The 16,733-nt window shown below is 42.7% G+C and overlaps 1 protein-coding gene across 1 annotated transcript in view; it reads left to right on the top strand.

Moving 5' to 3' along the window:
* The window catches only part of NSMAF (neutral sphingomyelinase activation associated factor), a 228,385-nt gene that overhangs the window by 70,667 nt on the left and 140,985 nt on the right, over nucleotides 1–16,733 (top strand). The window contains exons 6-9 of the mRNA XM_030214777.1: nucleotides 4,182–4,232; nucleotides 7,040–7,111; nucleotides 8,680–8,727; nucleotides 8,964–9,016. Coding sequence (XP_030070637.1) covers nucleotides 4,182–4,232; nucleotides 7,040–7,111; nucleotides 8,680–8,727; nucleotides 8,964–9,016 — 224 coding nt within the window. The remainder of the gene's footprint in view (nucleotides 1–4,181; nucleotides 4,233–7,039; nucleotides 7,112–8,679; nucleotides 8,728–8,963; nucleotides 9,017–16,733) is intronic.

Here is a 16,733-nt window from a genome sequence, read left to right as displayed (position 1 = left end):
GGGCGGAGCAATGGCAGAACAACGAAGGGGTTGGCAGGGAGGCGGGGGGAAATCGCTGCGGGCCCCACCCTCGCATCAAAGGTCATGACGGGGGGCGGAGCAATGGCAGAACAACAAAGGGGTTGGCCAGGGAGGGAGGGGGGGGTGTTGGCGACGAAAACCTTGCTAGCGCCCGTTTCATTTGCTCTGAAACGGGCTTCTTTTACTAGTTTGTTAATATAAGATGGAGCTGAGGGTAACTGTGATTTGTAAACCATAGTTTGAATTTTGCATAATCAGTGACTGAAAGCCAGTGGTCAGAAAGGAGAGGAGTGACCTGGTTGAACGGTGTGTATTGCATAGAATTTTAACAATAGTGGCCCGAACAAGTTTTATTCACTTGAAAGAGTAGAGAGGAATACCAGCATACAAGGAATTGCAGTAGTCAAGATGAGACATAACTGGAACCAGGATAAGAGGACAAAGGAGTGAGGCTGAGAGAGAGGAATGAACAGAACATATGCAATGTAAAGCAAAGAAAGAGGAGTAAATGGCTGAGTCAATCTGAGGGTTGAATGTCAATTTATAATCAAAGATCACCCCTAAAATCTTGATACATTTTTTATAATAGGGAGTGGTTGTCAAAAGAGGTTGCAGGGGGAGCATTACTGCAGGGACTGGAGAAAAGGATGGATTCACATTTCATTAAATTAAGGAAAAGGAGATTATATCTATGCCAGGAGGAGACTTGCCTAACACACTCGTTGAGACAGGAAATGGAGGCGGATGGATCAGAAAAAGTATCTGAATGTGGTCGGCATAACAGAGCGACATACCTCCGAGATCTTGTAGAAATGTCAAAAGAGGGAAAAGAAAAATGTTAGTGAGGGAGCAAAAATTGAACCCTGTGGAATGCCAGAATGCAGGTCAAAGGGGGAAAGTGGTTGAAAGCGATTTAAGTGCGGCCAGAGAGAGAGCTAGAAAACCATGAGAGGATGGTGCCTGAGATACCAATGGGATGAAGATAATAAAAAGAGTGATCTACCAAGGTGAAGGCCAAAGAAAGATCCAGGGAAACAATGATTGAGTGGTACTGGTCAAATAAGGTACGGATAGAATTAGAGGGCCAGGAGAAGTGTCTCAGTACTATGACTGTATATTCCATTCTACTTAACCTCAGGACCAAGCAGTGGCTTTTCCAGGTCTACCTTAATAATGGTTTATGGACTTTTCCTCCTGGAATTTGTCCAAACCTTTTTTAAACTCAGTTACATTAACTGCTTTTACCACATGCTTTAGCAAGACGTTCCAAAGTGTCCCTAGTCTTTGTACATCTACTATAATAAAACTCACCCTCAACGTTCTGAAGTCACTCAGTCACTCCCTGAAGGGTTTGTGGATTCAAGGTGGTGAAGCCACTCCACTGACCCATGCCCCGCCCTCGTGTCAAACATCATGACGACGAGGGCGGAAAACGTATAGTAAACTAAAGGAAGGGATCGCAACCAAGCAGGTGGAGGAGTAGGGAAACACGCAGATCGTGTTTCCCTACTCCTCCCCCTGCCTAGGAAACGCAGGCTACCAACCTCCCGACCCACCCGCGGAAAAAATCTGGAGGGAAACCACCTCCAAAGCTCCGGAGTCCAAATGACTCTGGAGACCAGTGTTCGAGGTCCAACACCCCCCCCCCCCCCCCCCAAGCCACCCACCAAAGCTCCAGAGTAGAAGCCCCGCCCACAGAATGCTGGAGGTCCAACACCCACCCCCCCCCCGTGCCGCCCCCCAAAGCTGCAGTTCAAAAGAAGCCCCGCCCACAGAATGCAGGAGGTGCGCCACCCACCGTCGCGTTGCTTTGCCGGCGGAGGAACCGAAACCCCGCCAGCACAAGTCCTGTCTGCTGACTATGGCGTGATCTTTGGCGTTGCTAGCCTGTGCAGGCAGGGCTTCTGTGCGTCTGACGTCCTGCACATGCAGGACGTCAGACGCACAGAACCCCACCCTGCACAGGCTAGCAATGCCGAAGATCGCTAGAGTGAGACTCAGCAGACAACACAGGACTTCAGCTGGTGGGATTTTGGTTCCCCCGCCAGCAAAACTATGCGACGGTGGGTGGGATCGCGGGCGGGGGGTGCATCGCGCGTAGGAGGCGCTTTCTTCATTCTTCTTCAAAGCAGGATCCACCCCCACAAAACTGAACTACACAAAACACACACTCACTCACTCATCTGGCAGCGCTTCCTGAACCCCCCCCCCCTCCCCCCTCCCCACACACACACTTACTCACTCACTCTCATTTGGTCACACTTCTTCAAGGCCCCCCCCCCCCCCCCAACACACACACACACTCTCATCTGGCGGCGCTTCCTGAAATCCCTGGCAACCACCACACACACACACACTGTCTCTCATTTGCCAGCGCTTCCTGGAACCCCCCCCCCCCCCCACTCACACACACACTCTCATTTGGCCACACTTCCTCAACCCCCCCCCCCCCCCAACACACACACTCTCTCATCTGGCAGCGCTTCCTGAAATCCCTGCCCCCCCACACACACTCACTCATCTGGCAACCCCCCCCCCCCCCACCACACACACACACACACACACACACTCTCATTTGGCCACACTTCCTCAACGCCCCCCCCCCCCCCCCCCACACACACACACACACACACTCACTCATCTGGCAGCACCACACACCCCTCTTCTTCCAAGCTGAAACCCCCCACACCCCTCCAACACACACACACACACACACACACACACACACACTCTCTCTCTCTCACTCTCATCTGGCAGCGCTTCCTGAACCCCCCTCCCCCCACTCTCTCTCTCTCTCTCTCTCTCTCTCTCTCATCTGGCAGCGCTTCCTGAACCCCCCTCCCCCCTGCTCTCTCTCTCTCTCATCTGGCAGCGCTTCCTGAAACCCCGTACACACACACACACTTACTCACTCTCATTTGGCCCCGCTTCCTGAACCCTCCCCCCCCCCCCCCCCCACACACACTCTCACTCTTCTGCCAGTGCTTCCTGAATCCACGCCCAAACACACACACTCACTCTAATCTGGCAATGCTTAATAAACCCCCCCCACACACACACACACTCTCACTCACTCATCTGGCAGCACTTCCTGAATCCCCACACCCCTCTTCTTCCAAGCTGAACCCCCCCCCCCCAACATACCCACACAACACACACACACACTCTCTCTCTCTCTCATCTGGCAGCACTTCCTGAAACCCCATACACACACACACACACACTCGCGCTCTCTCTCTCTCTCTCTCTCTCTCTCTCTCATCTGGCAGCGCTTCCTGAACCCCCCCCCCCCCCCCCCCCCACACACACACTCACTCTCTCACTCGCATCTGGTAGCGCTTGCTGAACCCCCCCCCCCCCCCCCCCCCACACACACACACACACACACACACTCTCTCCCCCTCCTCCAGCACACCAATTGCTTGGGTGCAGTGGCAGGAATCTCAGACAACAGAGAGAGACGGGGCGGGGGGGCCTGACACCAGAGATAGAGAGGAAGGGAGGTATCTCTGTCACACACACACTCTCTCTCTCACATACAATGTCTTTCTGACTCTCACACACTCTGTCTCACATTCACTCTCTGTGTCACACAGTCACTCACACACTCGCTTGGTCTCATACTCTCTCTCTCTCTCTCTCTCTCTCTCTCTCACACATAGTCACTCTCACATACACACTCCGAGGAAAACCTTGCTAGCGCCCGTTTCATTTGTGTCAGAAACGGGCCTTTTTTACTAGTTTTGAAATAATAAACAATTGATATTAGTTTATCCATTCTGGATTTTATAGACCTGAATCATATCTCCTTTTAGCTCTCTTCTCCAAGCTGAAGGGCCCTAGCCTTTTTAGCCTTTCCTCATATGAGAGGAGATCCATCCCCTTAACCATTTTGGTTGCCCTTCTCTGTACATTTTTCATTTCCATTATATATTTCTTGAGATGCCTCAACCAAAATTGCACACAGTACTCTAGTTTTGGCTGATGCCCACATTTTCTAAATGCTTTTCACCCTTACATTAAAAACTAGAAAATGTGAATAGAGAATAACTTTTGCCATGTGATCATATTCATTATTTATTTGTTTGATTTCCTGTTACCCTCTCAAGTAATCATCAAATAAAAATCAGTCCTTAATTATCCTTCTTTTGTACTTTCAGGTTAATTTCATTAAGGAAGAAAACCTTGTGGCACCTTATAAAATCCAACGAGTGAGTTCTTTTTGTTTGTAAGCAGAGAAGTTTACAAAACTTGTGGGGGAAGTAAAGGAATATCTTAACACATTAAAAAGTCATACTGGGCCTCTGTTCTATAAAATAAAGTATGCAACTATTTTCCTCTATAGAATACTACATAAGTAATGCCACACTGGGAAAAGACCAAGGGTCCATCGAGCCCAGCATCCTGTCCCCGACAGCGGCCAATCCAGGCCAAGGGCACCTGGCGAGCTTCCGGAACATACAAACATTCTATACATGTTGTTCCATTTAGTAGTGGTTTAAGGACTTGTCCTTTAGGAAACCAACTAATCCCTTTTTAAACTCTGCCAAGCTACGTTCTCTGGCAACGAATTCCAGAGTTTAATTATGCGTTGGGTGAAAACTTTTCTCCGATTTGTTTTAAATTTAATACACTAGAATCACTGTTATATATGTGTATTTGCATTTGACATGAGCACTGTGGCTGATATAATTGTGTGCACCTAAGAACCGGAGATATCTGTAAGTTATGGGCATGTGAGTTCTGCTCGTGTTCCACCTTGACTCTGCCTAGGTGTATGTTACTTGTAATATACATACTATGTAAGATATGTGTATATTTACAGAATAGCATTTAGGTGCATATGCATGCATATATGCCATTACTCTAATAATTTATGTGCATAACTGACACACAAACACCAATGCCTGTTTTATAGAACAACCTCTTATAGTTTCTTCTTACAGTGACATCTTTTATGGAAGATAAAAATGACTCCGTAAACAGATTGGCCTTATACTAGGAATGCTAGAGGAAGAAAATTCTTTTGATATCATCTTCCTATTCACATTGTCCTTAAAGAAGCACAACAATTTCACCAACTGAAAAAGTCAACACTATTGATATGGTCTTTGAGAGAGTATAGACCTAAGGTTCAACGCCATACACATTGGGGCTTGACCGAGAGGCTACATATGTGTCAAGAGAACCCCTAGGTGCCCCTGCCAGTAATACATTATAAACTCATTAGGGATGCCAAAATATTAAATGTTAAGTAAATTCTTACATTTTAGTTTCCCTTTGACCATACAATCATAATTGCACCCTTTTTGCAGTCTTGAATTTAGACATGGGCAACATATCAAGTGACTAGGGTGTCCTATTTTGAAAGCAACAAGAGAGGGGCCTGTACTTTCTTGCATTAGGGTCACTTTAAAAGAGATTATGCTGTGGTACTCTAGCATCCCCCTCTGCTACTGTTTTGGTGTATGGGAGACTATTCCTCCAGCTGCTGCTCCTCAACTTTCCCTATGGGTGCTGAAATCTTAAGTTTGGTTTCACCTTTCTTCTACAAAGGATCAAGGCATGGCAGCACTTCCTCTTCGCACGTTTCAAGCCTCTGTCCAAGTTGGCCTGACAAGATTGCGCAACCTTCATCTACAGCAGAGGTTTTCAATCCAGTCCTCAGGGCACACCCAACCAGTCGAGGTTTTCAGGATATCCTAGCCTGAAAACCCAACTAGCTGGGTATGCCCTGAGGACTGGGTTGAAAACGCTTGATCTACAGGCTCTGTGGTGGCAAAACATTGCCTCCATCCCTTTTCCTACCCTTATCTAATCACACTAACCATTAAAATTTTAGTTGTTTAAATAAAACAGTGGACTTACATCCATAGCCTTTACCAACTTTGTCGTTATACTGTGAGGGGGGTGTAGTTATTTAAAAGCAGTTGCTCTGTGTGCCAAGCCTTTAAAAACATATATCTGTGTGATGGCTTCTGTATTAAACCATTTTTCCTTTAGACACAAAATGAGAGAACCACCTTAGTGCCTAAGGACTAATGACTTAATTTGTATTGTGGCTCAGTATGTATGATGGTGGTGATCTGTACCAAGATTATCACAAAACGTAAATGGACTGCAAGTTTAGAGCAGCAGAAATATGTGACTAAACTGAGCTGCCTGAATTACAATACCATGTAATCAGTGTATGCTTTTATTTTTGGTCTTTCAGGTGTAAGGTATCCTGAATTGTTTTGAAATATACTGGGGGAAATATGTGGTAGATTATCATAATTTTGTAACCTGGATATTATCTGGTTGCAACTCAAAACAATTTAACTGGCCAGAAACGGCAGCTGACAAATATTTAATTGCTTGGTCGGGGGTATCCACTAATTTTCAGCAGCACTTAATCAGTTAGTGATGCTGAAACGACTGGTTAGCGCCTAAGTGAAAACTGGTTATTTTGGGGGCATTCTTAGGGTGGAGTTGGCACTTGGCTGTTGAAGTGCCAGTATTCAGCACTTAACCGGCCAGCGTAACTGCACAAATGTGACAGCAGATATCAGTGTTTTCTTTGGACCCTGTTTACTAAGGCGCGTTAGTATTTTTAATGTGCCTGCAATTAACGCATGTGTTAACCATGTGGGTGCCTATAGGGATATTGTAGGTGCCTACATGTTTAACACGTGTAAAGACGCTAACGTGCCTATAACGCGGCTTAGTAACTAGGGCCCTTTATGTGGCAACCCATGGCCAGTTAAGTTCGCAATATCGACTTAGCTGGCTCCATGTAAACCAGATAGTCATTGCCAAAGGACGAACATGGCTCGGCGTGAATATCCGGGAATACACCAGTGGCGGTCAGCAAAATGCTCACTGACCTTGGCTGAATCTTGACTCCTATGTAGAACACATTTAAAGGCAGGATCAAGTTGTATTCCTAAGTCTGAAATTGCTTCTCTATGTATGTATCTAATCTACACACACATTTTTCCAAGTGTCGAAATTCTAAATGTTAAAAACTATTATTCAGGGTGAAATGCAATATTTATTTCGATTGGAAGTTGCTGGGAAGGTGGCTGATGTTGTACAGACTTTACTGCAGGTACAGATTTCTCCTTTTTTGGTTTTATAGTGCATTATTTTTGCATTGATGTGTTGTGTTTAATCTTTGTGTACATTCCAAAACAAAGAATGGGTGGTTTCTCCCAGAAGATGCCATTTTTGTATTAAATTGGACACCTTCTTTAATACAGCTAAATAAGTGTCATGGTTGGGAGTGAATATGCAAAGCATACAGCTGTATTCCCATAGCTCTTTTTTGGAGAATCATCCAATCCTTTACAGGGATTTTGAGTATTTGACACGTGCCCGAAAAATAATTATTTTCTTGGCATTCTATGTGCGTAGGTCATTACCGCCCGTTTAATGCGTGAGACCTTACCGCTAAGTCAGTGGCTGGTGGTAAGGTATCAGATCCAAAATGGACATGCACCAGTTTTTATTTTGCTGCATGTCCATTTCCGGCAAAAATATTTAAAAAAGGCCTTTTTTTACAGGCGCGCTGAAAAATGGATCTGCGCGCGCCCAAACCCACGCCTACACTACCGCAGGCCATTTTTCAGCGCACCGTAGTAAAAGGACCCCATGTTAAGTTGTTGACTTTTGGGTACGGCCTTATCATATCAGAATATGTACTTATCACCACTGTGCAAATGTTAACTTATATCCAGTGTGCTATAAAATAATGTTTGGTAAAAATGGCTTCCACAGTTGGGTGATCTCTACAGTCAATGCCTTGATGAACCAGGTCTTCAGTTTTAGCTTATTTGCTGAGGTATGAATTTAAAGAAGATAGCCCTTCCCCTTATTGATTTGTAATTAGGGGTTCAGGTTTTAACTGATAACACAGAACCATTTCTGATGAAAATAAACTAATTTAAAATAGTGGTTATTGACTAAACCCCAGAAAAATACTACTATACTTCACCGTATAATTTCTAAACATTCAAACTGTTTCTTCCAGGTAATGGAAACCAAAAGGTTTATCTTTTGGTGCTTAGTGAAATGATTCAGATTTCTTGCAGCTATGTTAAGCTCCTTTTGATAAGGCTTTGTGTTTCTAGTACTGCCAAAATACTTCAGGGACAGTTTTCTCCCAGCACGGTGGCTAGTTTAAGTTAACACTGGTCCACCGTGTTCAATTAAATGTGTGTATTCAGTACTACTATCCCATATATGTTGTGGCACTGAATGCTAAGCTAGAAGGTCACTGTGCTGACACTGTCCCTTTTTAGTTTTAGGCCTGTATTGGCAGGCCTAAACTAAATGAATAACATTTCTAGATAGTGGCTGAATATAGGTTGCTATTAGGATTTTTTTTTTTTTTTGGCCTGCCCTTGTCCCATCAGCTTTTATACAATAGTATCAGGCTAGTTAGCAATTTAAATGGTCCAATGTTGTTTATATCTATTTTGAAAACACATGGAGAGGCAACTTACACATTCACCAGCTGCCATTGGATGTATAATTTGTATTGAATAGTAGACTATCTGTTTTCAAGTAGTATAAAATGATAATTATGGGGTAGAAAGTAATCTAAAATTCAAATCTAATCAAAAGTGCTTATTTTTTAATTGAACTGTTCTAAGGTATATTTATTTTGTTGTCTAGCTCCACAGGGCATCTGGCCTTCATAAATTGGGTGACCAAACTGCCATGGTAAGAATAACTCAGTACTTCAGATATCGTTTTTAAGTAAATTATTTTTTTTTCAATCTTTTACTGAATTTTAACAGTACTATAAAAACAATATACCAATGTAAACAATACAAAAGGTACAATAACACCTAATTTGATACAAGAGTTATGAGTATTACAGGAGATTGTAATACTCCTTTGCATTGTAAAAGAATCATTTTATTTAAATTAAAAAAAATTCTTATTTTTTTATTTAGATAACTGCCATTTTGCAATCACGTCTGGCTAGGACATCATTTGATAAGAACAGGTAAGTGTGTGTTTGTTTTCTAAATTACTGTTATTACATCACACTTCAATACTGCTAAAACCAATTTATAGTGTTTAGGAATTACATGACATATGAATCATTAGTCTCAATAAAATTAAATACATTTTCTAAAAAGTATAGTCTTAAGTTTTATAAAATGCAAATAATCTGTTATATCCAAATCTGTCAGTATGTTTTTCCAAACTTTAGGAGCTTGGAAAGCCAATAGTCTTTGAAAGAGATCAAATCTTTTCACTCTTAGGGATCGTAATGAAAATCGTTGATAGTTAACTAACCTTCTATATTTACCAGGAATAGTAAAAATCAAATGGGCCAAAAGGTATCCCAGACATTCTCCATTTAAAGTATTATATAATACACAGGAAAATTTACACCCTGGTCTCAATAGACACCAGTGAAGCGCTTCATAATATTTTGAAATTCGATCAAATTTATGTAAAGAGGAAATTAACCTTACTGCAGTATTCTGAACAGACTGCAGCTCTCGAAAGGTTTGTTTAGAAGCTCCTAAATTAGATTACTGTAATCTAATTTGGATAATAATAAAGATTGTACCAAAAGTCTAAATTGAACAGGTTCAAAATTTTTCTGATTCTTCTAAGATTCCTCAGCATGAAAAAAAGAACTCTTAACGCATTAATATAAGCATCCAAAGATAAAGATTGGTCAACATAAACTCCTAATATTTCGATGACAGGAAATAGCAGATATTCTGTTTGCCCTACTAAAATATGATCTGCCAGAGGATTTGGATTGTAATCCAATAACAAATATTTAGTTTTCTCGGCATTCAATTTTAATTTATACTTCCACATCCAGGCGCTTATTAGCTCCAAACACTTATGGACTTCAGATGATACTTGCATTAATAAAAAGGAATCAAAACTGTAATGTCATCTACATAACTGAAATTGACAAAGCCCAGAGTTGAAAGCTCAGTTCTTAAAGAATTAAGAAAAACATTAAACAATTCAGTTAGGGCCCCTTTTACCAAACTGCAGTAAAAGGGAGCCTGCGCTGGTGGTGGTTTTTTTTTTTTGCCACGCGCTGGGGCCCCCTTTAACTGCAGCGGGTAAAAAGTAGGTCTTTCTTTTCTTCAGAAAATGGTCACGCAGCAAGTGAAGTACTTGCCGCTTGGCCATTTCGGAGTGGGGAGGGGGGGTACTTGCCGCTTGGCCATTTCGAGGGGAAGCCTTGTTGGCAGTAAGGGCTCCCTTAGTAACCCAGCGGTAACTGGGCAATGCACAGCACTGCCCGATTACTGCCGGGTACACACTGACACTACAAAAATAAAAAAAGTTTTGTGGCGCCGGATATGACAGCACACTAGGGGTGGTACTTCTTTTTTAACAAGCGGTAAGCCTGCATTGGGCTTACCGCCACTTTGTAAAAGTGCCCCTTAGTAATTTGAATTTGTTGCTGACAGTTATCAATAGAAATCAAACAAATTAAAACATGGAAAAGAAAATAAGATGATGCCTTTTTTTATTGGACATAACTTAATACATTTCTTGATTAGCTTTCGAAGGTTGCCCTTCTTCCTCAGATCGGAAATAAGCAATGTGCTAGCTGACAGTGGATATAAGTGAAAACATTCAAGCATTACTACGACAGTCTGACAGGGTGGGAGGAGGGGGTGGGTAGGAAGTATGCATGGGGACATCAAAGCATATCATTGATATTCTAACAGGGTGGGTGTGGATAGGTGAGGGGAGGGTGATCAACAGAGACATACAGCTTTATGGTTTATAATGGGCTAGGAACCCCAGATCCTTGTTAAGTCCTTTCTGTTGGGTGTTAAAATATTCAATCATTCTGACTTCAAAGGTCTTGCGTTCTTGTATGGTTTTAAAGTTACCTGTCCCACCCTGTCAGACTGTCATAGTAATGCTTGAATGTTTTCACTTATATACACTGTCAGCTAGCACATTTGCTTATTTCCGATCTGAGGAAGAAGGGCAACCTTCGAAAGCTAATCAAGAAATGTATTAAGTTATGTCCAATAAAAATGGTGGTATCTTATTTTCTTTTCCATGTTTTATTTTGTTTGATTTCTATTGATAACCTTAAGAGTGGACTAACACGGCTACCACACTCCTCTACTTGCTGACAGTTAAAAGTTGTATTTTGACTTACAAGCGGAGCAATAGTTAATAAATTCTGGTGTGCTTGTAGAGCTGTGTTTTGCATTAGGCACAGCAGACGTGTACCTAGGTTCATGACCAGCATATTCCTCAGTTACCCCCATGACAAAACAGTTGGTTTTAAGCCTGTAAACTATATTGCTTATTTCTTGAACTGTATCTCTCCTATTGGCCAGAAGGTGGTGTTTCTTTGCTTTAAATCTGTTATGGAGAAATGACTGACTTTTTTAGTCTAACACAGATAGGAAGTAAGAAGCAGTATACTTTTAACAACTTGTTGTTCTGGGCTCTGATTGGACCAGGAGCTCAATTCATCTAGGATGTACTAGCTTTTTTTTCTCCAGCCAGGGAAAAAAAAGAGAAAGATCTCTTTGCTGAGGCCCTGTAAACAGTTATATTTGATAACCTGTGACCAGCTATATGTCCTGAACTCCCCAGGTACTATTTAGATAGTAAACAAATGTTTAGATAGCTTTATAAGCTAATTAATCCTATTTTAGTTATTTGTTTGCTGATTGCACCTTTACTGTTCATTGTTCTAGTTTTTCATGACAATAAACATTTTTAGTTTATTGCATCTGCTTGTCTGGACTGACTAAGAATCCTGGTGGTTAGTGTGTTGAGTCTGTGGGTGCTTTCTAGGAACTGTGAGGCCCCAGTAACCTAGGAATCTCGCCCAGAGGTGGTTGGGAACCAATCAGTGGGTGCTAGAGTAGAGCACAAGTGGCAGGTGCAAGCAGACCTGAGTTGTGCTGGGGATAGACCCTCTAAGTGGCCGCGGGGTAGTCCCAGGTGGGTGGCTAGGTGTTTCGTGACAACTCCCCTTCCCCACATCTGGCAGAGGAGCATTATTTTTTTACCTGCATTTACTGCTTCCTCTTTCAACTTCAATCTGAAATCTGAACCGTAGGGGGCAATGAAGTGTCATAGGATGCACCAGTACCGTATGGTCAGACTTCAGATTGAAGCCAACCGAGGAGAAGGCAGATGTAATTCAGAAGCACTTCTTACCCCCCTCTGATAGGAAGAAGGGAAGAAAGGATCAAAATTGAGGTATGGAGTATGCTGGGGGGGGGGGGGGGGTGGAGGACCTTACAAGGTGAGGAGGAGAGAGAGCATCTAGAGGCATGCGAGATGCGAACCTAGCTCTGTGTGCTTGATCTTTGAGCCAGAGTCTGCTGTGTAGAATCTGCTTTTGTCCCTTTCTTTCTGATTTTTCTTAACTCTTTCCAGAGTGTTCTGTCCTGTTCTTTTGACATTTCTTCTGTATGTCCACCATCTACCTTCCCTTATCGATCATATCCGGCATCTCCCTTCTGTGTTCCCTATCCCTGTGCTCCCTCTGTCATGCATCTTGTTCCGTGTCCCTGACCCCAACCCCAGGCCAGCAGCTCTCATCCTCTCTTCCTCCCCTTTTTTGTCCTGGTCTTTGTTTTTCCTCCATTTCCCCACAAGTCCATTATCTCTTCTCCTCTCTCCCTCCTCCCTCCCTCTCTCTCTACTCCACTCCCTATCCCCATGCAGGTCCAGGGTTTACATAATAACATAGTAACATAGTAGATGTATGGTCCAACCAGTCTGCCTGTCACAAAACACTTAGCTACCTGCCTGGGATTACCCTGGCCACGTAGAGGATCTATCCCTAGCACAGCTCAGGTCCGCCTGCAGCTGCCTCTTGTTCTCTACACTAGCACCCTTCTCCCATTGACTGGGTCCCAGCTGTCTCTGGGCGAGTCTATGATTTCTAGGTTACTGGAGGCCACACTCCAGTGGTCCCACAGTTCCCAGACCCAACACACAAACCACCAGGATTCTTTATCAGATAAAGAGGCAATAAACTGAAAATTGTTTGTCTTAAAAACTGAACAGTGTAACATAAGTGCAATCAGCAAACAATAACAGAACTGAAATATGGATCAATTATAAGACTAATCATTTGTTTACTTTCTAAAAAGTACCTGGGAAGATCAGGATATATAGCTGGTCACAAGTTATCAAATGTAACTGTTTACAGGGCCTTAGCAAAGAGATCTGTCTTCTCCCGGGTTAAGACTGGGGCAAAAGGTAATTCACTCCGAATGAAAATAAACTCCTGGGCCAATCAGAGCCCAGAACAACATTTGAAATTATCTGGTTACATCACTACAGGCATTTCTAATCTGTGCTGACTAAAGAAGGGAAAAGTCAGTTCTTTGTATCAGCTTAAAACATAACATGCACCACCTGCTGGCCAAACTAGAGAAATGCAGTTCAAGAATTAATAAAGGCAGTTCTACAGGTTTAAAACGCACAGGATATACTCAATGTATGTGATACTTTTCCTTGATTTGTCCTTGCCGTTTTCACGGCACAGACCTTAGAAGTCTGCCCAGCACTGGCTTTGCTTCCCAATTTCCAGTGTTGCCATCCAGTCTCTGCTAAGCTTTTGTGGATCCATTCCTTCTAAACAGGATTCCTTTCTGTTTATCCCATGTATTTTTGAATTCTGTTACTGTTTTCATCTCCACCACATACCACAGGAGAGCATTCCAAGCATTCACCACCCTCTCTGTGAAAAAATACTTCCTGATATTATTCCTGAGTCTGCCCCCCTTCAACCTCAATTCATGTCCTCTAGTTCTACTGCTTTCCTGTCTCTGGAAAAGGTTTGTTTGTGGATTAATACCTTTCAAATGTTTGAACATGTGCATCATATCACCCCTGTTTCTCCAGGATATACATGTTCAGGTCAGTAAGTCTCTCATACATCTTGCAACACAAATCCCATACCATTTTTGTAGCTTTTTTTTTGCACTGCTTCAAGTCTTTTAACATCCTTAGCTAGATACGGCCTCCAAAACTGAACACAATAAACCAAGTGGGGCCTTACTAACGACTTGTATAGGGGCATCAACACCTTCTTTCTTCTGATTATACCCCTCTCTTTGCAGCCCAACATCCTTCTGGCCATGGCCACCGCCTTGTTGCATTATTTTTTCACCTTCAGATCCTCGGACACCATCACCTCAAGGTCCATCTCCTGAGACGAGCTTACCAATCTCTCCCCCTCCTATCCAGTATGTCTCCTTTGGGTTTCTGCACCCCAAGTGCATCACTCTGTACTTCTTGGCATTACATTTTAACTTCAAAAATAAATGCTCTAGAGTATATATAGAAAAACTTTTTTAAATTTATTATCAAAATCTGTTCAATAAGATCACGTAAAATCATCCACTCAAACCATTCATTCAAACAAAATGACCTCATGAATCATGTGTACAATAATATGACTACAAAATTCCCGAACCCCATTTAGTCAAAAAATTTATATTTATCAACTTATAAAGTTCCCCAATATTGGAAGAACACTTAACTTTATTTTGAAATGTAGTAAATGAGCAAATGCAGCTGATGTCTATATAATCAGTTCATCAAGGAAATCCAGTTATGCTGCAGATGTCCCAATCACTGTTGATCCTCGCCAATTGGACCAAATGTTTTTTTTAATCACTGTTAGCTGGTCCACATGGAAAACTTAAAGTTCTTGATCATCTCTGAATTTTTGTACCGCTTAATCCACAGGTCCAGTTCAGTTGAACATTCCATTGGCTCCCCAAATGAGCAAGTGAAGGATTATGAAAATCTGGGTTTGCCACTGTAACCAAAACAAAATGTGGTCGACCTCCAAGCCACAGCATGCTCAAACTGAGTATGCAAATTACTACATTAAAATTATGGTAGTAATCTGCGGCTCAGAGCTAAATGTCAACTTTCAGTGCCTGAGCAGTGTTTGGCTCAGGCACTGACAGGAAAGTTGACATTTACAAAAAAACACATGTTGCAGCATGCATTAGCCCTTTACCCCTACCTGGCACCCTTAAATATATCTCTGTTGTCTAATTGCACCCTCCCTGCCCCCACATGACTGCCCCCTTCCCCCTATTTAAAAAAAACAAGCAAAAAAAACTTTCCTAGTTGGTCTAATGGGGCCTGCCCCCCACACTCACACAATCCCTGGTAGTCTAGTGGTCTTCTCCCTCCCCCCATCCTACATAAAACTACCTGGTAATTATTTCTTGCCTCCTGACCCAGTACCTAGAATGAGGCAGGAGTAGTTCCCATTTGCTCCTGTCTCCGGGCACCTCCATCTGCAAAATAGTGGTGCACTGTGTTTATTCTTCTGCGCCTAAATATGAGCCTTATTAAAATTTTTCATATATAGGGGCCCTTTTTACAAAGGCACAGTAGGCTTTACGCGTGTGCAATGCGACCAAAATGAGATTACCACCAGACTAGCACACCCCCTGGCGGTAATTTCGGATTTGGCATGTGCCCATACTGCTGGGACAAATTATTTGTTTTATTTCCTACCCTGTGCGGCGTATCCGGTGTTAATTGGCAGTTGGGCACCTGCCAATCAGTCACCATGTGTGTAGTACAAGAGCCCTTACTAGATCAATGAATGACATTAAGGGCTCAGGCTGTAAATAGGTGCTTGCTGGTTTCAGTTTTACCGCAGGCCCTTTTCCCAGCCCATTCAAAAAAAAAAAAAAGCCCTTTTTTTCCAGATGTGATAAAAACTGGCCAAGCGTGCACCAAAAACACACACCCACACTACCGCAGGCCACTTTTTGCCGCAGCTTGGTAAAAGGACCCCATAAAGTTATTCACTAGGCTTATATTTAAGTGCAGAAGAACAGCGTTTTCATCACCTTAATCTCTCACTTTATCACATGACACTTCACCACTGCAGACATTTCATGATGTGACACTTCATCATGCATTCAAGCTAAACGCATTCAAAATATATGGGCCTCATGAAACTTTTATATGTTAGAAGTTTTAGCTCATATTTAAGCACAAATGAATAGGCATGGATGTGAGCTGGCACGCTTCCCTGTTCCACATTCTAGCCTGTTTTCTCACTGGCAGGACATGGCAGAGGGAAGCCTGCGGGGCTGGTGAAGGCAGTAAATATGAATTGCTGCAGCTGCTGGCGACACCTGGAAGATACATTGGGGAGGGATGTGGGGGAGCGGTCAGAGAGAGGAGGAGTTGTTGGGGCACGTGGGAGAGAGAGAGACATGGAACCAGCGGCAGAAGAGGTTGGAGGGAAAAAGGGTGGAAGAATGTTGGATGTGGAGATAAGAGTAAGGTAAAACAAAAAATATCTTGTACTTTGAAAAAAAGATTATGTTGGAGGCAAAAACATATAGTAAAAACTTTATTAGGTATATTAAAAGCAATAAGCTTGCAAAAGAATCAGTTGGACCATTAGATGACCAAGAGGTTAAAGGAGCACTCAGGGAAGACAAAGCCATAGCAGAGAGATTAAATTAATTCTTTGCTTCAGTCTTCACTAAGGAAGATTTTGGTGAGATACCAGTGCCAAAAAGATATTCAAAGTGACGAGTCGGAGAAACTGAATGAAAATCTCTATGAACCTGGATGATGTAATGGCACAATTTGACAAATTGAAGAGTAGCAAATCACATGGACCGGATGGTGTTCACCCCAGAGTACTGAAAGAATTGAAAAATGAACTTGCATAGCTATTTTTAGTAATTTATCTT

The sequence above is a fragment of the Microcaecilia unicolor genome, chromosome 1, assembly GCF_901765095.1.
Source record: "Microcaecilia unicolor chromosome 1, aMicUni1.1, whole genome shotgun sequence".
NCBI lineage: Eukaryota > Metazoa > Chordata > Amphibia > Gymnophiona > Siphonopidae > Microcaecilia > Microcaecilia unicolor.
Note: the sequence above shows the minus strand (reverse complement) of the source record. Positions and strands in the feature narration are given on the sequence as shown.